The 27009-nt window shown below is 38.2% G+C and overlaps 1 protein-coding gene across 2 annotated transcripts in view; it reads right to left on the reverse strand.

Annotated features, from left to right (window-relative positions):
• LOC131078352 (two pore calcium channel protein 1) overlaps positions 1 to 27009 on the reverse strand; it is a 396229-nt gene that overhangs the window by 320869 nt on the left and 48351 nt on the right. For both annotated transcript variants that reach the window (XM_058016023.2, XM_058016024.2), the window contains exons 2-3: positions 25609 to 25752; positions 25153 to 25251 (exon numbers count right to left, since the gene is read on the reverse strand). In XM_058016023.2, coding sequence (XP_057872006.2) covers positions 25153 to 25251; positions 25609 to 25752 — 243 coding nt within the window. The remainder of the gene's footprint in view (positions 1 to 25152; positions 25252 to 25608; positions 25753 to 27009) is intronic.

A 27009-nucleotide genomic window follows, 5' to 3' on the forward strand; every position in this document is an offset into this window, starting at 1 on the left:
CTAAATTAGAACCTTCCGGGAAGAAGGGTATCCTTGTTGGGTATAGAGAATCTTCCAAGGCATTTCGCATCTACATTCCTGGTCAAAGGTACATTGAGGCAAGTAGGGATGTCACCTTTGAAGAAAATATTGTTTTCAAGAAATCTAAAGGTTCTCTTGTTGATAATGATAAAGAAGTTAATGATAATCAAAATATGGATATTGATACTAACCCTGAGATTCAGAAGGAGTCTATTGAGCTTCCTGAACCTATTGAGCATGATGATCCTCTTGAGCCTCTGGTTCCAACTGATGGACCTAGAGATATTGCGGTCAGCAAGAGAAGACCACTTTGGGTTAGAAGCACAATTCAAGATGCAGAAAAGTTTGCAACTTCTAGTGGCACTTTCAGAGAAAGTAAGAGACCTCAGAAGCTCTCTAACTATGTTGCAATGATGTGCAACATCATTGAGTTTGAACCATCCAGCACAAAAGAAGCTATGAGCCAACAAGCTTGGAAGCTAGCTATGGACGAAGAATATCAATCCATCATCAAGAATGATGTCTGGGATGTTGTGCCTAGACCTAGAGGTAAGTCTGTTGTTTCTTCTAAATGGTTGTTTAAAATTAAACATGCTGCTGATGGTAGTATAGAGAAATATAAAGCTAGGTTTGTAGCTCGTGGTTTTTCTCAAAAAGAAGGCATAGATTATGAAGAAACATTTGCTCCTGTTGCTAGATATACTTCTATTAGAACTATTATAGCTATTGTTGCAGCCAAAGGTTGGAAATTACATCAAATGGATGTTAAGACTGCCTTCCTTAATGGTGTGATTGAGGAAGAAGTCTATATTGAACAACCTGAAGGTTATGAAATTCATAATAGAGAAACTCATGAATGCAAATTGAAGAAAGCTCTCTACGGCCTCAAGCAAGCTCCTAGAGCTTGGTATGAAAGAATTGATAAGTACTTACTTAGTTTAGGATTTATAAGAATGATGTTGACCCTAACATTTACTTTAAAGTATTTAATGGTGAAATGCTAATTCTAGTTTTATATGTTGATGATTTATTTCTAATTGGTGAAGATAGTCTCATCATTAGGTGGAAGAAAGAATTAGCTACTGAATTTGAAATGAAGGATCTAGGTCTAATGCATTACTTTCTAGAGTTAGAAGTGTGGCAAACACCTAATGAAATTATTCTAAGTCAAGGTAAATATACTATTGATATATTGAAAAGATTTGGTATGATGGATTGTAAACCTATGTCTACTCCTATGGAAACTAACTTGAAGAAGTTGAGTATTTCTGCAGCTAACTCTGATTTTGCAGATCCCTCATAGTACAGGCAGTTGATTGGATCCCTGGTGTATCTAGTCAACACTAGACCAAATATTTGCTATGCAGTGAGTGCACTTAGCCAATTCATGAACCAACCAAAGCATGCTCACTTGGTGGCAGCCAAGCACATTCTGAGATATTTTCAAGGAACTATTGGCCATGGACTTAAGTACTCAATCAACACGGCAATCAACTTGGAAGGCTACTCTGATTCTGATTGGGCTGGAAGTGTTACTAATAGGAAAAGCACTTCAGGAATCTGTTTCAGCTTGGGTTCCGCCATGATCTCTTGGACTGGTAGGAAACAGTCCTCAGTTGCACTAAATACTGCAGAAGCTGAATATATTGCGTCAAGTGTGGCAACTAAAGAAGCAATTTGGCTTCGCAAGCTTCTTGCTGGGTTGTTTGGACAACCATGGGAATCCACTGTTATTTATTGTGATAACCAAAGTTGTATTAAAAAGTCTAACAATCCAATGTTTCATGACAGGTCAAAACATGTGGAAACTCATTATCATTATATTCGTGATATGGCACAAAGAGGTGCTATCCAGCTGAAATACACCAACACCGATGAACAGGTTTCTGATGTTCTCACCAAGCCTCTAGCTCGGGTGAAGTTTGAGTACTTCAGAGAGAAGCTTGGAATGGTGAACTCAGCATTGGTTGAGAGGGAGTCTCAATCTTAGTGATGCAATTCAGTTTGCATCTTCCACCCTCTGTGGGCAATGCAAGATGGAGTCACCCTCTGCGGGCAATGCAAGGTGACAGTGTATCCTTCTCCGGGAGAAGGTTGAGGTGTAAAATCCTCTTCCACCCTCTGTCGGCAATGCAAGGTGGTACCATCCTCTGCGGGCAATGTAAGATGGTCATCATGAAATGAGTTCATGATATTTATAAGTTTTACTGCAGGTATATTCACTCTTGCTTGGCAATGCAAGATGAAAGTCATGAATGGATCATGATTTGTGGCAATTATCCTCCTTAGCTAAGAGGAAGTGTTGAAAATATTAGCTAAGTTCGGATTATGAAAAATCAAACTTGCATGTATTATTTTTTATGTGACTATTATTGGGCTAGACCCAAATGTGGCGTGTGAAAGGCAATTCATATGTAATAGGGCTGGGCCCTAAAATGTAACGTGCTAAAGAAATTGGACAGGACCAATGTCCAACGGGGTAAATATTAATTAATAATAATTAATATTTAATGCAAGCCGACCTAAGGTAATCCATCGCCAAAGAAGGGTATATATACATATCAATTTCAAGATGAACAAAGACAATCATCACACTTGCATAAAGCGATCTGCTCTTCCATTTTATGCGATTTATCTCTGCTATTCTTAGCAATTCTGATTGGTCTACATTTTGACGGACTTCAAGGGCTTACCAAGCTGTCAAGATTCTGATTAAAGACACCTTCTGATTGGTCTGCATTTTGGCAAACTCCAAGGGCTTACCAAGCTGTCAAGTTTCTGATTCAGTCTGCAACATCTATCATTATGGCAACTTGCTGTTAGAATAGCAATCAGAGATAAGTCACTTACATTGTAATTGCCTACCATTGATATAATACATCTTATAGTTTGAGGCTGGGTTTTTCACCTCCAGGAGGGAGGTTTTCCCAGGCTATTGGTGTCTTGTGTTTATTGTTGTTACTGTTCTTATTTTAGTGTGTTTTATTACTGTCATTATTTATTAATTATCTGATTATTGATCAAATTAACACCTAATTGCCTTAAAATTAACATTTTTTTCAGTCAAGATGTCTTATTGTTTAACCTATACTAGCACTCCATATGCACATCATGGCAAAAGTATAAATGTAATTCAATTTCTTAGGTTTACAACAAAGAAAAAATTGGCAAAAATTTGCAAAACTAAAAAAGATATAATATTTACAATAAATACAAAATAAAAACTTATTTTGTTATTTTGTGTCAAATATAGTTCATAGAGCTTAAAAAACAAAGCACATTAAAAAATGGTAATTTATTAAATAAAATTAGTATAGTTTCAAAAAAAAAAAACTACTCTACAAGAGTGACAATCGATTCCTCAATCCCAAAAATGCCCTTAACTACTTCTAGGGCTTCAGCCTCCTTCAAATTGGACCATCATTGATTGTGTTTAATCAAGAAACCAACGTTTCAGGGCAGAAGAACATGTTTGGTTTGTTTATTGGAAGGGCACCAAGTTCGTTCATGAATTTGAGCTGAGATTGGGCAATTCCTTAGGGCAAAGATGCCTTTCTTCATGTGCCCTATTTTCGGGTCTTGGCACTAAAGATGCATCCTCAACTACATTATGGAAAAGGCGTTGCCCTCCAAATTAGAGATCACTGGTTTAGCTAGTGTCACTCCCAACACAACAAAGGGGGCTAAGGGGTAGTTAAGGCCCATTATAAGGATGAGAGAACGTAACTACTTTCCTACCCTCCCAAGTCTTTTGCAAATGATATGTGATACCAAGTGGCAACTTCTTAGAATGATGACACCAGCTTTGACAAATTCATGTGGGTGTTATCCAAGGAAATAATAAAACCCTTAGATTACTCCAAGACATTCACTATTCTAGTCTTTGGGGATAAAGTTTTAGAAGGAAAACAATACTTCTCCAAAGTGGGTTCAATTGGTCCACTCAACCATTCATGGCCAAGCATTGAAAATCTAAGTTTAAGAAGAAAAAAAAATAGTTCCCCTAAGTGGGTTCAATTGGTCAATTCAACCATTTCTAGTAAATCTATGTTTTAGAAGGAAAAAAAAAATCTGCAAAGTGGATTCAATTGGTCAATTCAACCATTTATGCCCAAGTATTGCAAATCTAAGTTTTGAAATAGGAGAAGTATTTTTTCCATAGAAGGCTAATCCAACTAAATTTTTCTATTAGCTCTATTCCATGTAATCTCCATCCCTAAGATAAACTTAGAAGCTACCAAGTCTTTAATTTCAAACTATAAAGAAAGTTGAGATTTCAAGTCCCTAATCATGTCCTTGTTGCTACCTAATAACATCAAATCATTGACATACAAAGTGATAACAATTAAATGACACCATCTTGTTTGTTATAAATATAAACACTATGCCAATTTTAGCCCTTAATAAATCTTAACCCCAAATGATCTGTCTAAATCTATTTGCCTACATTTTAAGTGACATTCAGGATGTTTTACTTGTTGGTATTATTTCTTAGGAGTGTCATACAAACCACCAATTTGTACGTGTGCATGTTGAGTATGGCATGAGGATTCCAATATTAGCCACTTGATTTTTTGGACCCAGTTTCAGTTCAAGAAGAGGCACCTAGCTGGTTTGTATACTTGAAACCATATTTGCAGGTGGTGAGACTCCATGTTGATGTATTTAATTTATTAAGGCAAATCGCCCTTGCTGGTACTAGCACCACATTTGGTGTTTGAATGATAACTCTTAACAGAGCTTTCTGAATTTAATTGTTTGTGGATTTTGGAAGCTAGATGTGTTCGGTAGGAAGAAAGGTGCAGATTAAGAGTTAAAAGGGTGGTCAATGCTTGTGGGTGATCAATTTGTGGGGGTATTCTTGTTGTTGGGGACTGAAAACAATCCTTTATCAGCCTAGCCAATACTTAGACCTTTTCAGTAGTCCTGTAGCAACAAATTCCTTGCCTTATTCTAGTGCTAGGTGGTTGTGAATGTTTCTCATGCCTTTCCCATAGCTGGGAAGTGTTTTCAATGGTGGATTTGGTGAGTAATTTGGAGATTATCAAGGCAAATACACCCTGCAACTAGCTACAGCTGGTCTGCAAACATTTGTGCTCTCTATGATGAGGTATTTTCATTATGCTTACATTTGCAATCCACTTTATGTAGCAACTTTGGACTCCCTTGGAGGTTGTTGGGTGCATAAATTTCTGGTCTGAGCCTTTTGGTGCTGAGTGTTATGCTTGTTTGGAGGGGTAGTGTTGGGAGATTTTAAGGCTGCCAGGAAACAATATCGCCTTTTCCAAGGTACCCTTTCATCTAGATGTGACATATTTACTATCCTTTCATGTAATGACCAATTATGAATGATTTCCTAGCAAGTTTCTTTAACAACAATTGAATAATGATAGCATTTTCAAATCAGACTTTATAATAACAGTGATCAACCATTTGCAATTTATGTTAAATTAGGGGGTGTTCTTGTAGTGGGAAGATCTAAGCCTAAAACTCATAGGAAAGATTTTGAAGGCAATCCAAGCATGCAAAACATTGAGACAAGATGATTAGAGGATTCCCACGTGGCCGAGAGGGCAAGAGAAGCACCAGAACATGAGTCAAAACTCCCCAACCAAGTTTTGGTCACAAACATTGCATCAAAGAGAAAGATGGTGACTCCCTCAACAAACCTAAATGTGGAGAGGTAGAAACTCCCAAAATTCATGGGTAACGAATCGGAGGATCCTGTATAGCATTGTAAAACTTGCAAAACAAACTCTATTGTATTGCTAGCAAATTCATTTGCATAGCGAGAAAATAACTCTGTTGTATGGATGACCTATCTGTCAATGTGCAATTGTACAGCCTTACCTGACAGTCTCTATTGTACAACACCATCTAAGAAAATTTTTCATTGTCCAGCGTATAAAGTATGTTGTACAATTAAGCTACATTGTATGGCTATTCCATTCCTTCATGTACATTATACGGCTATTCCATTCCTTCGTGCATATTATATGTCTATTCCATTTCTTCACCTGCCTTGTACAACCAAGCGCAACACGACTACCTTATTTCCTTTGCATTGTACGGTAGCTCTACCATTTCTCTCACATTGTATGGCTATCTCATTCCTCTATCTATGTTGTACAATGTAAGGATTGCTTCTTACAACATCCCAATTTTCTTGTACGGCATCTTCTTGTGACTTGTTTACAACATATTTCCCTTCATATTGTATGGTAATATCTTCTTGAGACTATTGTATGGCTCTCCTAACTCTTCCTTGACTACATTGTACAACCATCTCTATTCTTCCTCGTCTGCATGGTATAGCCATTTCATCCCATCTGCACTATATGCCCATTTCATTCTACATACATCGTACAGCCAAGACAATACGAAAACCAGACTCAACCTCCCTTGTATAGTTGGTTTTATTTGTACAGCTGGTTAATTTTTTTAGTGTACAGCTTGATTGTACAACCCTTCAATTGTTCCAACAACAATCTATTCTCGGTAGCTATTCTCAGCAAGAGTATTTTTTGGGACTTTTAGTATGCGATCAGATGAGGTCCCTTGGTTGGTTGGTCTAAAGCATTATTCACATATTGGCATATGTTGGTTAAACACTCCAAAATCTCTAATTTTTGTCTTTGCAGCATTGTTTCTTGCCTCTCAAAAATCATGAAAATGATGTGAACAATGAAGGCCTATGTAGTCTTGAAGGTCTTAATTTGGGCTTGGTGGCAAGGGCCCACCCTTAAACCCCACCAGGGAGCATGCTGAGGGCGCTGCTGCTGCCCCTCAAACGCACTGGACGTTGCCCCCAAATCCCCACCAAAATCATTTGATTTGCCAAGTACTCCCATGGTCAAAGTTTGCAAAGTACAATTCTGATTTCATCTACATTATTGTCAACAATATGGAAAGTCTTCCCTAATGTTACTTGATGTTTACTTGTCATCTAAAAAATGACATTTTCGTTTAGGGTGACGATGTAGTTAGTGCACAATGACTATTATTATGTTCCAATAATATGGATTGTCTATGTATTAATTGTTTGTCGGCTTTGGGTAGTTATAACTTATAAGCATTGGTTGGTTGATGATTGTGTTCCTCTAGGCAATTGTTAGATCCTTTAAATTGATTGTGTATTGTCAAGGAAAGTAATATGATATAGTCGGTTCGAATTTGATCCTTAGTTGACCATCTCTAGTCTTTTTCTATAATAAATTCATTTGTGAATAAAGATATATTTTAAAATTGTATCTAGCATGCATTGCCATCTCTAGTTCCAATTCATGTATTCATTTTATCAGACAGCAATAAACAATTATTAACATCTTTCACCATATGCAGCCTACCTTTTCCTGCAATGTATGCCTAGACTAGTATTCGTGTAAAAATAGTACAGCCAAGAAAAAGCAAGTAATCTCTCCAAAATATAGATACCAATGCATCAATAATAATAATATCATTGCAAACAAAACTAGGAACCACAATTTTGAAGCAACGAACTAAAACTAATAAACATTGGAAAATATCACATCAAAATCTAGAAATCCTCGAACCTACAATCAAAATTGCATACCAAAAACTTATCAATTGATGCATATTGTGAATCCCTACATGGAACTGCACTGATAACTAAGAGGATTTTCATCCTCAAAGCCAACAAATCCAAAGAGTTTTCGTCCTTCGGAATGAAAGAACACAAGTTCACAATTCTAGACTCATCAATGTTAGTAATCAAAGAAACGATGCATCTAAAATTAGGTTGCCTTTACCTTTATGGTTTCCTTTTCTACCAAGTGGACCTTCTCAAAATCTGAGGTGGAAATTCTCCCCACTCTAAGCTTAAAAAGCTTTTAGCACCATCTTCCTCAACCAGTTCATCTCTAGTGCAGCCTCCTCGACCTTTGGTTGTAGCTACACAAACAAGCTTCACAAAACAGCAAGTTTCTTACTCAAGATTCATAGCAAAAGAAACAACATGGAAAGAGACTTGAACATGGGCTAATTTTGGTTCTTAGTGTTGGCATTTGACACTCATCCGATTTAGTTGTGTTGTCATTGATGGCAACACACACCATTTTGGGTTGGTCACTTAACCGGTACTCACCAGTTCATTGTTTACCAACCGGCATTCAAGTCATCCGGCACACAAGGAACCGGCAGTCAAGGGAAACCAGCAAACTAGGAATTGGTATATGAGGCCAACATGGGAGATTGATCCGACAAGTCTACATGGCAACGATCAAAGGCATCGGTCTCAAAGTTTAATGAATTTATTTTTGCTTAGGCCGACATGTAAATAAATTGTAATATCATTGTAAGCCGACATAAGGCATTTATGTTTGTGTTTGGGAAGGGTATTTAAGTCAGTCCGGTTAGGTTATTTTGTAGATATAGACAATGTAATGGAATATAGTGATGTGATATTGTGCGAGCGATCTTGATCCACAGAAAGTGAATGTAATATTTTGTAGTCGGTCTTGGATATTGGTTTAGAGGTTTGGTAAGCGAAGCAAGATACCGGTAAGGGAGGACACAATGAAAACGGGTACAAACAGTGCTTTAACCGAAACTCATCCAGCATAGCAAATGCACTTTCAGGGTTCAGAATTTTGTTTGTAACTCCATATTTGGTGTTTGTAGTCAGTGAAGCTCCTTTTGTGATGAGGAGTGTGCTCTCGGTTGTTGGCCTTCCCACATGTGTAGGCCCCTATTGTAATATTTATTCATTTGGCCAATGGAAAGATATTGTGGGTCACCAATCCCACCGTGGTTTTTCCTCTTTGAGGTTTTCCATGTATAAATCTTTGTGTTATGGTGTATGCTCTTGTGGTTGCTTTATTTCTATTTGTTGTTATATTCTTTTATGTTTACTAGTTACTGAATTGCATTGTTAATAAGGTTAAAATTGATTATACCGGCAGAACATTGATTCACCCCCCCCTCTCAGTGTTCTTGGATTCCAACAATTGGTATCAAAGCCTGGTGCCTTGGAGTAAGTCTAACAGCTTAAGGAAGATCCCGAATCCGGAATCCATGGAGACTACAGAAGGAACTTGAAGTAGCACTTGAGGACTATGATGCGGAAAGGTTGAAGATCTTGAAGTTGCAAGATGAATTGAACTCTACAAAGGAATTCATTCTTACCCTGCAGGAGAGGTTGTCATTTGTTCAAGCTAAAAGGAAGGAACTTTTACAAAATCCGGATGATGAAGAGAAGGATGCCCTTAAGGAACAATGTCAAAAGCTGAGTTAGGAGAATGGTGTGATGAAGAATGAAATGCAAGCCATGACTATGAGGATGTCCAAGGAGATTGAAGACCAAAAGAAGAAGGAAGGAAATCTTGGCAGATCTCTGAAAGACAGATCTGAGGAATGCATTAGGTTGGCGCATGAGAATGATGTGTTGAGAACTGAGTTGGTGCAATCACATAACAATGAGCAAGAGTTGGAAAGAATGATGCCAATCCTAAGAAGTGATCTGGATGCTGCAAATGAATACAAAGAAAATTTTAGGGTCAGTTCTGCAAGACTTGATGAATTATTGAAGGATCAAAGAGACACTGGAGACACTAGAGGTCTTGGATTTGAGCATGGAGAAAGCTCTGGTACTGCAAATCAAGGGAATCCACCAGACAACCGGAATCACAAATCACCGATAAGGAAACCCAATGCACATAAATTTAATGGTCATAAAGAAAATCAATGAAGAAATAGAGCAAATCAGAATAATAATGATGTTCTCGGTCAGTGTTCAAAGTGTAATAAGTATGGTCATAGGACAGAAGATTGTAGAATGAATGTGAGATGTCATGCAAGTGGAAAGTTTGGACATATGGCTAATCAATGTAGGTCAAAGAATGGTCAAGGACTCAACAAGGCAATTCAAAAAAACAATGTTACTTGCTATGCATGCAACAAAATAGGAGATATTGCCAAATATTGCAGAAGCGAGAATACACCAGAAGGGAAGGACACATCAAACGAGAAAGGAAAGCAAAAGGTTGATGAGATCCGGCAGGCTCATGCTAAACAGTGGATTAGGAAGTCTGAAGATCAATCGGCAGAGGTAAATTCTCTGGTTACTCAACCGGCAGAGCAGAATGTTCCTGCACCAGTAGGAACTTATCCAATAACTAAGGCATTAGCCTTAGGGGGAGACAAATTAATAACAGATCCTGCATTGCCCTCGGTAGAGGTCTGAAAGCTTGTTTCAAATCTTGGTGAAGACAATCTGGAGATTCACCGGTGCTGAGATAATGGATTTTGTATCCGGTATCATATGTCGACATGCATTAATGTCAATAGGAAATTAGGGCGTTTTGCAAAATAAAAGGGAGATGTTAATTCATTTTCGATCACACGGCATTCAGAGCGAAGCAGAGCGAGTTCAAGGCAATTCAAGACGATCAAAAGCATTTCAAGCGAATACCAGTGCATTCACAGCGAACTTTCAAGAGCTTTCATTGGCGAAGGTTGTGATGTATTTTATTAGTTTCCGAGCTATCTTTTGTTTGCAATGGCTTCTGGATCATCCTCCACTCCGGTAGGTGTGGCTACCCCTGTTGTTGTTAACATCAAGGACCATCCACACCCTGTTTTCAAGCAATGCCCTCAGATTGCGAAGGTTAATGAAGTCGGCGCATTTTCTAGGGTTCTTGAAGGAGTTTTGTATGTCGAAGATGTTTGTGCATATATTCATTGCACTTTGGAGGATTTGGGTCTGCTGAAATCAAGAACATGTATATTGGCACCTCGTTGAACTAGGATGGGTCGATGAAATCGGAATTTCAAATTCTAAGGATCAGGGTTTTACCGACATTTTGGAGATGCCGGAATTTGAAGATGAATTGATCTGGTATGCAATGAGCTGAGTCCATGGCGAATTCATATGGCTAGACCGGCCTTACAAGATCACCAAGGAGGTTATTTGTGTGATCACCGGTTTACCCTAGACCGGTTTGACCACTAGAAAGAAGAAGATATCTAACAATGAGGTGGAGAAGTTAACTAGTGCAACATCTGACAACTAGTCAATGAGAATTAGCACTATCAGAGACAAAGTTGTTCAATTTGCAAGCATGATCATCGATTACAAGGTAACCCAATCAAACCGGTTGAACTCCGTTTCCAGTTTGTGGATTTACTGTGCTCACAAAATGATTAAGGAGGATGAAAAGCTAGATCTATGTCAATGGATGTGTGATTAGTTAATTATAAACTTAGGGAAGATTAAGGGTGAGAAAAAGGGTATTTTCCGGTATGGCAACCTCGTTGTCTGTTTAATACTCTTCTTTCTGAATGAGTTACTGTTGACATGCATTTTGTACACAACCAAACACAGAATAAAATACCCAAATGGTACCTTATCCTCTCTTGATTAAAGCCTCTGAATGCTGAAGATATCACGAAAAGGATCAATCAGGGTGACTCCAAGGTTCTTCGTTGTAGGATCTCTACGTGTGGATAAGCACCAGTGGTCATTGTAAATGCTATTTCTTCAAGGGGTCTTACGCACTTTCTGAGAAAGCTTGTCCGTGTCACACTCTTTTGACTGCAGAACAGGATTTTCCTAATACTAACAGATTCTCAAAAAAGATCAAAAGATAAGGGTTTCAAGAGATGAATACTAATCTATTCCTAAGAATGACTCAATGTAGGCTAGACTTGGTAAGATTCTACCAATTTCAGTATTGCCAAGGGATTACAACTCTATTGGAATTGATGCGATCTTCTAAGGTGATTAGTGATTTTCAAATCATCAAGGATATAGATACTATCATAAAAATACATATCAATATTTCAACAATGATTGAATGTTTAAGCAATCTCAATATCTCCAGTTGACCACACAAGGCGTCCTTACAATCAGTAAGAAGCTAGTGGTTTGGAACATGAATCTCACCAAAGATCAAGCACAACACTTAGTCCTTCAAACTTAAACTTAAATACTACTTCGACTGAGAATGATTCAAGAAGATAAACAATCATGAGGATAGCCACAAGTATTGCAATAAAACACCATAACTTCAATATTTTATTGATCTCAAAGCCAAATAGACAACAATTGTTCAAAATTCTTTCTTCACTACTCAATCTTGCTACACAATAACTTTCTTCTCTAAGCTCTCTCTCTTCTCTAGCTTCTAACTACTATCAAAATGAAAATGAGTGAGGGTATATATAGCATCCTCAAATACAATGAATGGCCCAGATCGAAAGAAGATCGACGGCTAAGATTTTGACACCTAAACCCTAATTAGGGTTTCTTACAAAAAGGTCCCCATTTAGATGAACATTATTAAATGCATAGCCAAATAATTAATTGGCACAAATATCGAGGAAACATAGACCAATAGGAAATAAGCTGCCACATCATCCTATAACAACTTTTCTTCTAGAACTTTGTTCCCTTTCCTATGCTCCTCCTTAGCATATCCAACGAATCTAGACACAATTCCTTCAACCTCAGCAATAGGAATCTCAAGAAGATTCTTCATTCGTTCTTCCAAGTGAATGACCTGATCAAAAGCAGTGAGAAGTGTTGTCTCCCATCCAGGCTCAAGTTCTTTGATCTTCTCAATCAGGAACATGGTAGTGAACATCAGGTCTCGTTGCTCATCTGTGATGACGTTCTCCTCCTTGCAAAAGATGACCTTGACTCTCTCCTCCAACTCTTGGATGTCCACATCTGTCTCAATCTCGATTCGCCTGCCAAGGATGGTACACAACACCTCGAACACCTTATCTTGAATTGGATGGATGATACCTTCAACTTGACTGCATTTGGTGCTGATGTCTTCAAAAAGGACCTCTTTCATCTAGAGCAGAGCTGACCACTATAAGAGGTTATGAGTTCCTCCATCCATTATCTTTTCTTGTGCCAGGATCCGTCTTGGTGTTTGTCTTATTACTTGCAAGACAGGAATGATGACATCTCTAGTGTGAGCGAAAGCGGCTACAGTTATCATGAGATTATGGACAATCTCAAGGACCTGGATAGCTCAATGAATTGTCTTCATCATTCCTGTTGCAAATTCAACAGCTACCGTGTGGGATTTATCAATCCAAGAGCTCATAAGCTGAACCAGGCTCTTGACCCTTTCTGCCTCGCCAACTGATTCAAGAGGAAGTGCTTGTAAAGGAGATACTGCTGGATCCTGACGTCTCAAGGGCTGATTGAGATGACTAAAATAGCCTCTCCAAGCACCGACCTCTCTCTCAAGCTTCCTATTCTTTTCCATTTCTTCCTTAAGTTTGTCTTTAAGTGCTTCAAATGAATCGGTTGCCTCTTCCATCGCTTGTTCGATGGTAAGTGGACCAAGCTCGAATGTCTCTTAAGTCATACTCATCTGCAAGAATCTTATCCTCATACTTGTCCACCACTGGTGTAGTAATTTGCAATTTCTTGGATCCTGTTTCATCCCTTATTACCTTGAACATCTTGGTGGCCTTCTTCTTTTCCATTACCTCTTGAGAATTTCCTATAAGGCTTTCTAAATCAAACACATCTTCTTCTTCTTCAACCACAATCACCCTTGCCAGTCTCTCTTTTAACCAATCCGGGATGGCGGATCTTGTTTCTCTCACTTGTATTTCTTTAGGCAGTGGTTCATCCTCTCGGAGAGGAGATGTCGCTTCATCATCATTCTTCTCTTCATGTAGCTCATCAACTTGGGGAGATTGACCTGATGAATGTTGAGGTGTCTGTCCCTTTTCTGGCTTGTCATTTTGTACCATAGATTCCATAGATTCATCAACTTCAGGTACCATCTTCCCTTGACCTTCCCCTTAGCTTGCCCTCTTTTCATGTCGAGAAGATGTGCTTGATGGGTGATCACGATTGGCCTCTTGCTTCCTCTTGGAAGATTCCCTTTTCTCAGGTCTTTCTTTCCTTTTTGCACCTCTAGGATGGGAAGTGTTCTCACTCACGCTTGCTTCTCCTTCTTCTGGCCTTGCCTCCAAAGTAAAAGTCATTGACACATTCTGCTCTCTCAATTTCTGATGCTGTACATCCACCCATCTACGAGTACATGATAAAACAGGAGCCATCAAAACTCTCAAATCTAAAACCTCAGGCTCATTCCAATCTATCTTCACTGCTTTGTCTTCTTTGTCATAAGACGACTGGAGATGTCTACCATTATCCTGAGCTTGATCAGCTACTCTATAAACTTTGCATTTCCTAATGAGATCTAAGGGTAGCCTGGAATGCATCTTTCTTTTAACCTCTAAATCACTTGGGAGATTCATCCAAAAGTCCTCCACCTGAAACTCATGTTTGTACTTCTTATTGACAGTCTCCTCCATATAACCGTGAGGGTCAAAATTCTCCCGCAAAGCAAAGGATGTGAATGAATATAAAGATAATTCCTTCTCTGCATCTTCCGAGGCTTGAGTGTTAGGACATACTTCAAGTGAATTCCCTAGTATAATGGGCACGGGAATTCCATTTCCATGCTTGTGTCTGGATGCCTTTGCATAAGCTGCCAATTGTCTAGTCACCTCAAGTAGCACTATCCTGTCTGTCGGATGCCTCGGCAACATGTAAGGAGGCGAAGGACACCCATGAACTCTGATGTATGTAAACTTTTGAAACTAGATGAACCATGCACCATACTTCTTCACAAGTTCTTGTGCATCCAGAGACAGTCGATTATGAATCCAACCTTGCAATATCCTAGTGATGTTCATCGTGAAGGTATCATTGACTAACTTGTAGTCGCTTCTAGGCGGATGATGCAAATGAACATAAGAGTCACAAACTCTCACTTCCCCAGGTCCTCTCCCAATCACTCCTCTGTGAGGTAGCCCTACATACTCGAAACTCCTGATTAAGGCATATATAACATATGAGTTCATGTGGAATGATTTGGTAGGTCTTAGCCTTCTCAACTACACATCCAGACTATTGCTAATAATTCTAGCCCAATGAAGCATTCCTTTTCCTTGGACTATTACTTGAATGAAGAAGAACATCCACTTTTCGAAGTAGAAGGCTTGAGGAGCCCCTGTAACTCGATTGAGCAAAGTTATCAAATCTCTGTACTCCTCCTGGAAGTCGATCCTATGCGGTGTGTTGGGAATCTTGTTCAGGCGAGGCCGACTTTTGAGCAACCAATTCTTATTGATGAGATTCAGATAGGTGTCGGGATCATCTTCATACATTGACCTGGCTCCTTCTAAGATTTTGTAAATCATATCTTTATGCTCTGGAAGATGAAGAGCTTCACTTATAGCTTCCTCTGAAAGAGGTGTTCCCCTCCTTGGATACGATCGACCTTGATTGTGAGTCATAGTGGCGGGCACACTCGATCATCAGCTCATGACACTTGACTGCTGGAGGGAAACCTGCCACCTTGATGATGCCACTTTCAATTATCTTCTTCGCAACAGGTGATGGCTTGCCAATGTAGGGGACCTCTCAAAACTTCTTCACATTGAAGTTTCCCAAGTTGGTGTCTCCGATATTACTCCATTTGGACACGATCCTGGTCTCCAATTCGTCATTCTTTTGATCTTCCTTGATGAGAGCTGGGCGACTAGTAGATGCTCCTGCCTTTGGAGTCGCCATCTTGACACCTACACAACATTTCAAAATTAGTCCTTGAGCATTAAGGGGTAAAAAGTAAGACTCAAAAGGAAGATTTAAGATATTAATTAGGAAACTTCATGATAAATCTAGAGTTATCATTTCCTAATTAACTAATCAATCACTTAGACTTTTCTAAAAAAAGTGTCCAACAAATCAAGTCTTACACAAGGATACTAGGATAATTTCGCCATACCTCCTCTTTGAGTATTAAACTCTAAGACCTTTGAAAAATGATGCAAGAAAAAGTGGATTTCGCTAGGCAAAGTTTAGATCAAAGCCCTCTCTTGGATGAATTGCGCCTCCTCTAGCTTCAAAAAGAATAAACTCCACCCTCCTTAGCCTTCAACACTTAGAAGAAATTCGCTCCAAACAAGCTATATTTCACACCTCCAATTTGCTCTCCAATTTTGCACTTAAAGGAATGATCGAATGATTTGAAATGTGAAGCAACACTCCTCCAATATATAGAGCGCTCACCCTACTCCCTTACAAGGCCGACTTGGCAAAAAAGGGGTAAAAAATAAATAAAATCTCCAAAAAGGGTGGCCGACTTGCAAAATAAAGGCAAAATAATGCAATAAATTTTAATTTAATAAAAATTAATTTTAGATGCCTCCAAAGTAAAATTTCGATTTTTTCAAGGCTTAAAATTAATTTATTAAATGCAAAATGCTTTTAATTTAATGCGAATTTAAATTTAATTTTCCAAATGTCTCAAATTTAGCAATTTGGCGATCTAGTGCAAATTGGAGAAAATCAATTTTTAAACCAAGGTCTAATGAAGCTTCATGATGATTTCGCCCTGGACCCTCAGCAAGGGTCAGGAGCGATTTTCCAATTTTAGCCTTGAATATTTCGCATCTTGACTTTAAAATCTCCCAGAGGGTAAATTCACATCCAGTTTAAGGTCTTGCAACTCAAATTTCGGCATTTTGCATGAGGAATTTAGGTGGAAGTGTAGATTTCGCTCTGGACCCTCTCCAAGGGTCAGGAGCGATTTTCTCATTTTAGGTTGTAATCCACCCTTAGCTTGATTGTTGAACTCTCAACGCAACTTCTAAGATCCATTTCCTTGCACTACCAAGCTAATTCATCAAAATCTTGAAGGAAATAATGCTTTCAGAGGAATTTTGCCCTAGACCCTCAACAAGAGTCAGGAGCGATTTTTCTTCTCTTGGCCTAGAATCATCAAGTTTGGAAGCAAACCACTATTCATCATGATCCTGAAGGTCTTTTCTACCTTAGCCTAACCTTGCCTTAGCACAATCTTGAAGGAAATATGTTGGTTTTATGATTTTCGCCCTGGACCCTCAGCAAGGGTCAAGAGCGACTTTTTGGTTTTAGGCATATTCCTTCATTCTTTAGGCTTCAAATCACTTCTAAGGCATAACACGTCACATCCTTCACCTATCAAAGCAAGATCTTGTCTTAATTCCACAAAAAAAAGGAGAGAACCTTGGAAATTCGCCCTGGACCCTCAGCAAGGGTCAAGAGCGAATTTTAATAATTGCCTTCAAAATTTCCACTTTCAACAATCCTTCTTCAATCTAAGGCAATTCAAACATCATTGCAAACTCATGCCTAGGCTCAGCTTCGTTCAAACTTGGAGAAAAAGGTCCAGTGTTAGGTTTTTCGCCCTGGGCCCTCAGCAAGGGTCAAGAGCGACTTTTGCTCATCTAGCTTGTTTACTTCTTGTTCGCCATCCAAATTATCTTCAAAGGGTAAAACATGCCTTTTCTCATCCATTCCAACCATAAGAATCGTTTTGACTTTGCAATAAAAATGTGCCTTTTAGAATTTCGCCCTGGACCTTCAGAGAGGGTCAAGAGCGAACTTTACAATTGTGACCAAAATGCTTCACTTTTCATCTAAAAACCTCTTTACTAAGGAAGATGTCATCTTGCATTGTGTTATGAATAAGGATTTATGTCCAAGAAAAGTCAAAAAATGCTTTTATAGAGAATTTCACCCTAGACCCTCAGCAAGGGTCAGGAGCGATTTTGACTTTCCTGGGCAAAACGTCTTCATCTTTGATCTTCAAACAAGTTAGGAGGCTTCATCATGCTCATTTCACCCTGCATCATACCTTTGATATCTCAATTTGACCAAAAAAGGCCAAAAATGACTCTAATAAGAATTTTCGCCCTGGACCCTCAGCAAGGGTCAGGAGCGATTTTGAGGTTTTCAAAAAAGTCCTTCATCATTTCCAGTTAAAACTCTTTCAGGCGGGTGGAGGAAGTTATTCATTTTCCATTCATGCTCAAAACTTGGTCCTTTTTCACTACAAAGATGAGGAAAATCAAAATTTCGCCTTGGGCCCTCAGCAAGGGTTAGGAGCGAATTTGTCTTTAGTGCCCAAAATTCATCATTTTTTCATGTCTCCAAACCTTCAATTGCCTCAAGTGATGTCCAATCCTCCTTCCGGGAGACCCTGCACAAAACAAGTTAGCCAAAATTAGTATCAAATAAGCTTAAACATCATTTTCGCCCTGGACCTTCAAAGAGGGTTAGGAGCGAATTCCTCATTTTAGGCTAAACTGCTCAAAATTTAAGTCTCAAACCACTTCACAAGGCAAAGTCAGGTCATTTTCAAGGCCAGGAACCAGTTAGCAAGTCCATCAAAAAACAAGAAATTGTGTTTAGGGTGAAGTTCGCCCTGGACCCTCAGCAAGGGTCAGGAGCGACTTTTCTATTTCAGGCATCATCTTACTTTCCAAAAATTGATCAAAAACCTCTCCAGGCAAGAACACACAATTTCACCCTCAAGCATGCTAACACTTAGTCAAAATTGTGAAGGAAATCCAGTCTACAAGGAAATTCGCCCTGGACCCTCTCCAAGGGTCAGGAGCGAATTTGGCATTATCAGGCTCTTGATCTATTTCTTTACCTATTTAACTTAGCCCCCTAGGCTCACTTTCCTCACTGACCATGCTCAGCTAACACAAACTTAGAGACAAACTGGACCTTACCCTAAAAACCCCTATTAGACCTGACCTGAGACCTATTTTGACTCCCCTGAAAGGTTTACCTCATTTCAACAATCTCAATTCTTCAAGAGGACACTTAATAACTTTCCAAAATTTGACTGGACTTAGCTTGAATGATGCCAAAAAGAACCCTTAAGGTTTAGCCCTAACCCAAACCGACAACTCACTCACTCAAAACCCTAAAAGCAGAGAGAAGAACAAGCAGAAAGAAAGCAAAACAAACGCAAAAAGAGGGGGTCCCCATTCTAATGGGGCGATGTGTGAAATGGTCACAACAGTTACTCGAAACCGATAAGACCCAATGGGCATTTGATATATCGGTAGCAAAACAAATCAAAGATGCTATAAGGAATATGGGACATGATAGGAACTCCATTCTTTGGGGTTATTTCAAATCATTCCAGAAAGCAATGAAGAAGAGAGAAAGAGTTCCAAAGTATATAGTTGACAAATACTCAACTGAAATTTGTTTTATGGTAAAGAAGGATGAAACACTGATGGAGGCAGTGCAACCTCGGAAAATCTGGATCATAGAGATGGGCTATGAGGTAGATGCACAGATCTTGGACTTGTATGCCAAGACTCTTATTGATGCCCAAATAGATGAAGCAGAGAAAGCCTTTGGGACTGCAAAGAAAAAAGAAACTGAAGTTGAAATTGGATTCGGTAAGAAGAAAGGGAAGGAAAGATCAAGAAGGTTGGAGAAGCTGTATAGAAGATGTCTTCTGAAATTAAACAGATTATTGGACTAGCTGAAGGATCTTCTCTGGCAGCAGTTCAGGCCTCACCAGCAGCAGCAACCGGCAAGGGTGTAGTAAAGAGGAAGAAACCGGAGACTTATATTGCCCCTGTTACATCCAGTTCTAATACCAATGTTGTTCCCTCACAGATTCCCAAGACTTTCATCAAGATACCAAGGAAGAAGGCTAAAGAAGTAAAGAAGCAGAGAGTGAAGGTCACCCCTCCGGCACCCCAGAGAAAATTTCGAAGGAGAGGATGCCCACAGAGAAGAGGAAACCGGTTAAGGAGTCTACTTCTACTCCCGGCAAAAAGAAGAAATCAGATGTAGATATAGCTCTCGAATCCGGTAAGAGTATTGAAGTCATTCCTCCTCTCTCAGTTGCTGAGTTGATTGATCAAATAACTAAAGATGGAATTTTGAGTAATATACAACATTACTATGTACATATGGATGATAAGGAGCAAATGGAAATAAAGGAATCAGTTTTGTTGCACTTAGATATATATAAGAAAGCACTTTTAGACATTGAAAAACAAATACCAGCAGACTTGTACAATAAATTAGATGCTAGGAGGTTATCTACGGTTGAAGAGGATAGACATGTAAAGGTATAGGAGTTGTTAACTGTTTGTGGAGCCATAACAGATGAGGAGAAGCAGCACTATTTAGATTTTGCAAATAAAACAATTTTCCGAAGTAAACACCGGCATGTGAGTCTCATGGTAGGTAGAGTAAATGAGATAGTTAAGGAGACACATGAGGCTTGGGTAAAATTCTTTGTAGATAAACCTAGATTCTTTAGATCACCGGAAGTCCCTCAAAAGTCTAACACTCCAGACATCCCAGTAGATGATAAGGGGAAAGTTATATTGGGAATGGATACACCGATTTTGGATCAGAAACTAACAGAGGATATTCCTCTAGTAGAGCCACTTGTACCTAATATAGAGATACCGGTAGATAACATTGAAACTGTACAGGATAAGCAGGATACACCGAAACAGATCATTCCGGATATCGAGGTTATCGATGTGGATACAGAAAATAAACAGGTTGAGGATATTGAACCTCCGGCACCAAATGTACATACTGAAAAGGTTAAGGTTGAACAGGTTTCTGCACCAAGTGGCGAAGCCACCGATGCAAGTCATAAGGTTGAATCCTCCGAGAAGATTTTGGATAGTCATTCATTGTTGGCACTTGACTCATCGGGTCAAGTTGATTTTGCACAGAAGAATATTGGGCAGCTGAAAAGTTTTGAATTGATGTATGTTGCAGCTCAGAAGTTAAGGAAGGAAGGGACTGAAGACAAGCAGGTTATTGAGCAGGCCATTCCGGTTTTGCAGCAGCTTGCACCGGAATATAAGGTAGATCAGATTGGAAGCCCATCCGGTAAACTGAAAGGTTTGACAAAGCATATTTCCAAAGAGTTCCAAACTCTTCAACAAGTATCAAACTAGCAGTTGGTTGAACAGTATAATGCAGCCCGGAAGGTCACTTGTGACAACATGAATTCATCTGACAAGGCTAAGTTGTCAAATGAGATAACAAAGATTGATGAGGTTCTAAATGAGTGTAGCATCATATATAGGTCCTGTACTAACATCGGCAAACTAACAGCGGACCTTGAGGTGAAATTGAAGGCAGCAAAGGCTCGGTTAGAACATTTGGCTAACAGTTTCGATGGTATTCAGACACTGACCAGTACCATTGATGGTCAGATTTTGATAACAGAGTCTGAGATTTCTGCATTAGAGGACATGGATAGGCTAATCCGACGTGCAAGGAAATTCAGAGGTTTGGTGAGTCCCCGGTTGAACACTCTGTTACTTCACAAGAGGGAAAGCATAGAGTTAATGAATAATCCTACTCCGGCAAACCTTTCAAAAGAAGAGCTTCATGCATATATTCTTAATGGTTTTGTATCCATTTTGAGCACATTGAAGACAGGTTGGGATGCATACTTAAGATTTTTGAAGAATGCTTACCCGGATGTTTTCAAGTACATGTAGATCCGGCAATCACAGTTTTGCTCTCATTCTTTCATTCATTGGCCCCGGCTTTGTCATTGATGTCAAAGGGGGAGAGGTTTTTGAGATCAATTTTGGAGTTTTTGGCAGGGAACCAGAGCAGCAATTCAGCGATCCATTTTTCACATGAGTGTTGCCATCAATGCCAAAGGGGGATATTGTTGGCAATTGACACTCATCCGGTTTAGTTGTGTTGTCATTGATGGCAACACACACCATTTTGGGTTGGTCACTTAACCGGTACTCACCGGTATTCATTGTTTACCAACCGGCATTCAAGTCATCCGGCACACAAGGAACTAACACCGGCAGTCAAAGGAAACCGGCAAACTAGGAAACGGTATATGAGGCCGACATTGGAGATTGATCCGACAGGTCTACACGGCAATGATCAAAGGCATGGCTCTCGAAGTTTAATGAATTTATTTTTGCTTAGGTCGACATGTAAATAAATTGTAATATCATTGTAAGCCGACATAAGGCATTTATGTTTGTGTTTGGGAAGGGTATTTAAGTCAGTCCGGTTAGGTTATTTTGTAGATATAGACAATGTAATGGAATATAGTGATGTGATATTGTGCGAGCGATCTTGATCGACGGAATGCGAATGTAATATTCTGTAGTCGGTCTTGGATATTGGTTTGGAGGTTTGGGAAGCGACGCAAGATACTGGTAAGGGAGGACACAGTGAAAACTGGTATAGACAGTGCTTTAACCAAAACTCATCCAGCATAGCAGATGCACTTTTAGGGTTCAGAATTTTGTTTGTAACTCCATATTTGGTGTTTGTAGTCAGTGAGGCTCCTTTTGTGATGAGCACTATGCTCTAGGTTGTTGGTCTTTCTGCATGTGCAAGCCCCTATTGTAATATTTATTCATTTGGCCAGTGGATAGATATTGTGGGTCACCAATCCCACCGTGGTTTTTCCACGTATAATCTTTGTGTTATGGTGTATGCTCTTGTGGTTGCTTCATTTCTATTTGTTGTTATATTCTTTTATGTTTACCGGTTACTGAATTGCATTGTTAATAAGGTTAAAATTGATTATACTGGCAGAACAATGATTCAGCCCCCCCCCCCCCCCCCTCTCAGTGTTCTTGGATTCCAACACTTAGTCCCTTAGACCGCTGGATCTCATGGACGTCATTAAAATTCATTCATTCATTCATTCATCCTTTGGTTGCTCAATAATGGAACTAGTTCTAATCTCTCTAAAGACAACATTCTAACTATTCATAGTCTACATCATCTTCTAGTTATAGGTTTTCAAAGTTTGTATCCTATCACATCTCCACTATAGCCAATGAAGATACACTAATATCTTTGTAATCCAACTTTTACCTCTTTTCCTTAAGCACATGAACACATGCCTCACAACCGTACACATAGATGTGCTAAAGCGAGTGTTTTTCCCCATCTAAACCTCCTATGGGGTTTTGTCAACAAATTATTCACCAAATAACATGCAATGCTAACCACTTCTAACTAAACCAGCACTACTAAGAATCTTCCTAGCCTCTCCATCCACATCTTGTTCATTCTCTCTGCAATTCCATTTTGCTTAGAGGTGTATGGAATTGTCTCATGCCACATAATTCCATTGTTCTTGCAGAATCCATCAAAATCCTTTGAGAAATACTCTCCACCATTGAATGTTCTCAATACCTTGATCTTTTTGTTCTTTAGGTTCTCCACGAGAACCTTAAACTCTTTGACCCAACTTAATACCTTGATTTATGCTTCAAAATATAGACCCATGTTTTCTTGGCAAAATCAGTAATGAAATAAACATAATACAAAGATTTTCTTGGTGAAGGTGCAGCAATTGGACCAAAATCATCAGTATGGATCAAATCTAATACGCTATCAGATCTAGAAGAGCTCAAATAAAATAAACAATTTTTTTGTTTCCATAAGTACAATGCTCACAAAAATCAAAGTCCAAGAACAATTAGTACAAGATGGCTGTCCAGGGACCAAATTCTGGGGGACAGCCAGGGACAAAAGTACAAGATTCTCTCTCTCTCTCTCTCTCTCTCTCTCTCTCTCTCTCTCTCTCTCTCTCTCTCACACACACACACACATACACACACCACACACGCATGCACAGAAATTCAATTTTTTATTAAATATCTATGCATGACATGAAGACTCAAGTTCAAACATTTGCATAATTCATCTAATAGAAAATTCATTGTTCAATGTTCACTGATTTAAGTACAGCAGAAACAAAAATCAAAAGTTCACTGTTTCCATTACAATGACAGGCTCCATGCCTACAAAATGACAAAACTCCCAACAATAGGCATAGCAGTAAGATTAAAGAAATAAGAAGATTTCAAAGGGAGGGATGTCTAGACATGCCCAAGATGCAAAGCCTCATCAAGAATCATTTCTGGAACGCGTTCTTGAAATCAATGGGAGTAAGGAATTGCTAGAGGACATCCTTTGTCCTAGGAATCCAGGATTTTGTGGAAGGTGGGGATTATGGACACCTCTACCACAACAATATCAATTGTATTCTATGTTTAACAAACATATACACTTTTAAGCATCCTTTCCAATCACAATCCTAGCTTTACTGATATTTATCTCCAACCATCTCTTATAATAAATCATAAAACGAAATTCAACTAGCTATTTACAATAAATAAATTGGATGGTGTTAATTAGCATCTTACACTAAAGACATTTATCTTCATTCATTGACCTCATAATTCCCATTAATTCTTAGAGCACTTGAAGAACATATAGTTTTTTTAGCACACGAGTAGTTAATTTATTCTATATTTTTTGTTCATTGAAAAATTGATGAGAAATGTCCATGAGTCACCATAGAATTAGTCTAGTTTCTAGCATTTAATCCCTAAGCTTGTGGCAACCCTTAGCAATACTCACCAATGTAAGCATTTTGTTTAAAAGAAAACAGAGGGAGGTGAAGGAGGAAAAAATAAATATCTTTGCCCACAAAAATGTCTCTATACTCACTTCTATTCACAGATTCCTTATGGTGTTACAGTAGGAGCTAGATCTTGTTATTTCAAAGCATTCATAAAGATTTAGGAAAATGTTCAAAGCAATTGATTATGCTCCCGATGAAAGGGTAATCATGGCATTTATAATGAGCCTTTAGAATAGAAAAGCTTGATTATAGAACATATATCCATGTTAACACCAACTGTTTGATATAGAAAGTACTTAAAAGTTAAGACACAAACAAGAATACCATTAAGTTGCTTGATTTACATATACAGTTATGATACCAATAGTGCTCCTGAATCTCGATTTGAAATCTACTTTTACATATCATGCACTTAATATGTTTTCAACTTTCTTCATATGTTTTCTATAAACCTCCTATACCAATCTCTGTGTGTGAAAGAAACATCTACTGCCAAACATAAGTTGACAATCAAGATAGTGAAATCTATGTCAAACCCTCATTCGTATTGATATTATATTAACCATCAATATGTTTTGGACTTTCTTCAAAGGTTTTGATTTTCTATAAACCACCTATATTACTCTGCTCATGAAAGAAACATCTATTGCCAAACGGAAATTGACAATCAAAACAATGATCTTCTATTTAACATATGATGCACTTGAAACGTTTTGGAAATTCTTCAAGTGTTTTAGATAAAACAACCATATCACTCTGCTCATGAAAGAATATACTGCCAATCAGAAATTGACAATCAAGACAGTGAAATCTATATCAAAGACTCATTCATATTGATATTCTATTAACCATGGAAAAAAAGTGTTAATGAACTAACTTCATATATTAGAGATTGCTCTGCTGTTAAGTATGGCAATTCCCCCAAGAAATAATATTTTCTGTCGCTGCAAGGATTTGAACTGCACCACAGGGGTACCTAAAAGCAATAACAATCCAAACAAATTAATCGCATTTACAGAAGTTCTGTAAAATAGCTATCTAAATTTAACAGTCTTAGCATGCAAGGAAAGAAACTTATTAGACAGTAATAATGTAGTCTCTAATGGAGGCACCTGACAAGTCATCTTCTCAGAAAACCATTCTACTTTTCGCAATTAAAATTTTGTGATTCGTCATTTCACATTCCCTTCCTTGTCTATAAAACAACATATCACCTTTTTAATTTATTTGTTTAATCACTGACTTCATTTTTATATTTTATTTACTTTCTTGTATACATATAAACCTTCTCTCCACCACAACTACAGAAAGAAAAAAGAATTGCATTTCTAACCTCAAAAAAGTTCAACAGAACCAATGCCACAAGATTCAAAGACCATAGTAGATCCAATTTTATAAACATGAAATAGAACTTGGCAGCCTGTCCGAATTTTGTAGGGTCAATTAATTCCTCAGGCAATCCTATGCCATCTTCAGCCTGCAAGCAATGACATGTCATAAATTTAATTAGTGCCATTGTTATTAGCTTGTAAGCCAAGGTTGAAAACAAAACAAATAAAAATAAAGAGAAGCAAAACAGTTGGTAAAAATAGATACTGTTTCCATCAAAAGACCTGGATATTGTCCACAACTCTAGCATGATTGTTATAAATTCCAGAAAATTTCTCTCTTCTCTATATTAGACACACTTTAAGAACAAGTTTTGAAAAGCTAAAAAAATGCCATTGGAAAAAATAACCAAAAATTGATATAAAAATATGAAATCCAGTTTCAACTGTTCCTTAAGAGTTTGATATTGATCTATAATAGTCTTGATAAAACCAATATCTAATTCACAAACCCAAATTCTACTGATTCTAAAACTGAGTGCTTCGTTTATGCACATACATTCATATTATTGTTCATTTTGCAGATTTTAATGAAGGAAATATGAATATATAATGTGAAACATGGATACACATTACAGCAATCACACAAATAAACAACACAAGTTTTTCTTTGCACAAACCCAATTTTGATAAGAACTCCAGAAAGTAGTCTTGTGCTTCCTACCATTTTATGCAAAATTCTAGGTTACAGGCTCAAAGGCCATTGCAGGAGATATCCAAAATCTAAAAAAACCAAAATCTAAAAAAAGCAATTTCTTTGCCTTACACTTAATTCTTTATGCTCTCTCCAAATGACCAGTTCCTAGAATTTGCTATATCTACTGAAAACACAAATTTAGATGCCTTCCAAGCGTGTCAATTACATGTATATAACTCTCGAACATGTTCTATAACTTTACAGAGTTCTAGGTACCTGGAAATCCAATGAAGTGTTTTTTTGTGTCTTATGTGACTGTTTGATTCCTTTTTCTGTTGAAGTGACATATTTGGCACAGGGCAACCCCATCACTATCATTACAAATGAATGAGACATTTGGTAAAGGTTTACACAGTCAGCCTGAAACACAAGCATCATAAATGAATTAATGATAGATCTGGCCACGGTTTCTCACTTTTCTCTGCAATCTTGTGTATGCCATAACTTCATAATACACGAGCTTCATTATTTGTCCCATTATATGCACTGAAAGCTATTGGAGAGCTCTATCCTTTGGTCGAGATCAAATCATGTTTTGATCAGAATTTACAATTTCCCAAGAGCATCGAGCATAGGTCCTCAATTTGGTACACAAAAAATTCACAGAGTTTGTTACAATTCAAATTACAAATTACAACTAACAACTAAT

The sequence above is a fragment of the Cryptomeria japonica genome, chromosome 3, assembly GCF_030272615.1.
Source record: "Cryptomeria japonica chromosome 3, Sugi_1.0, whole genome shotgun sequence".
NCBI lineage: Eukaryota > Viridiplantae > Streptophyta > Pinopsida > Cupressales > Cupressaceae > Cryptomeria > Cryptomeria japonica.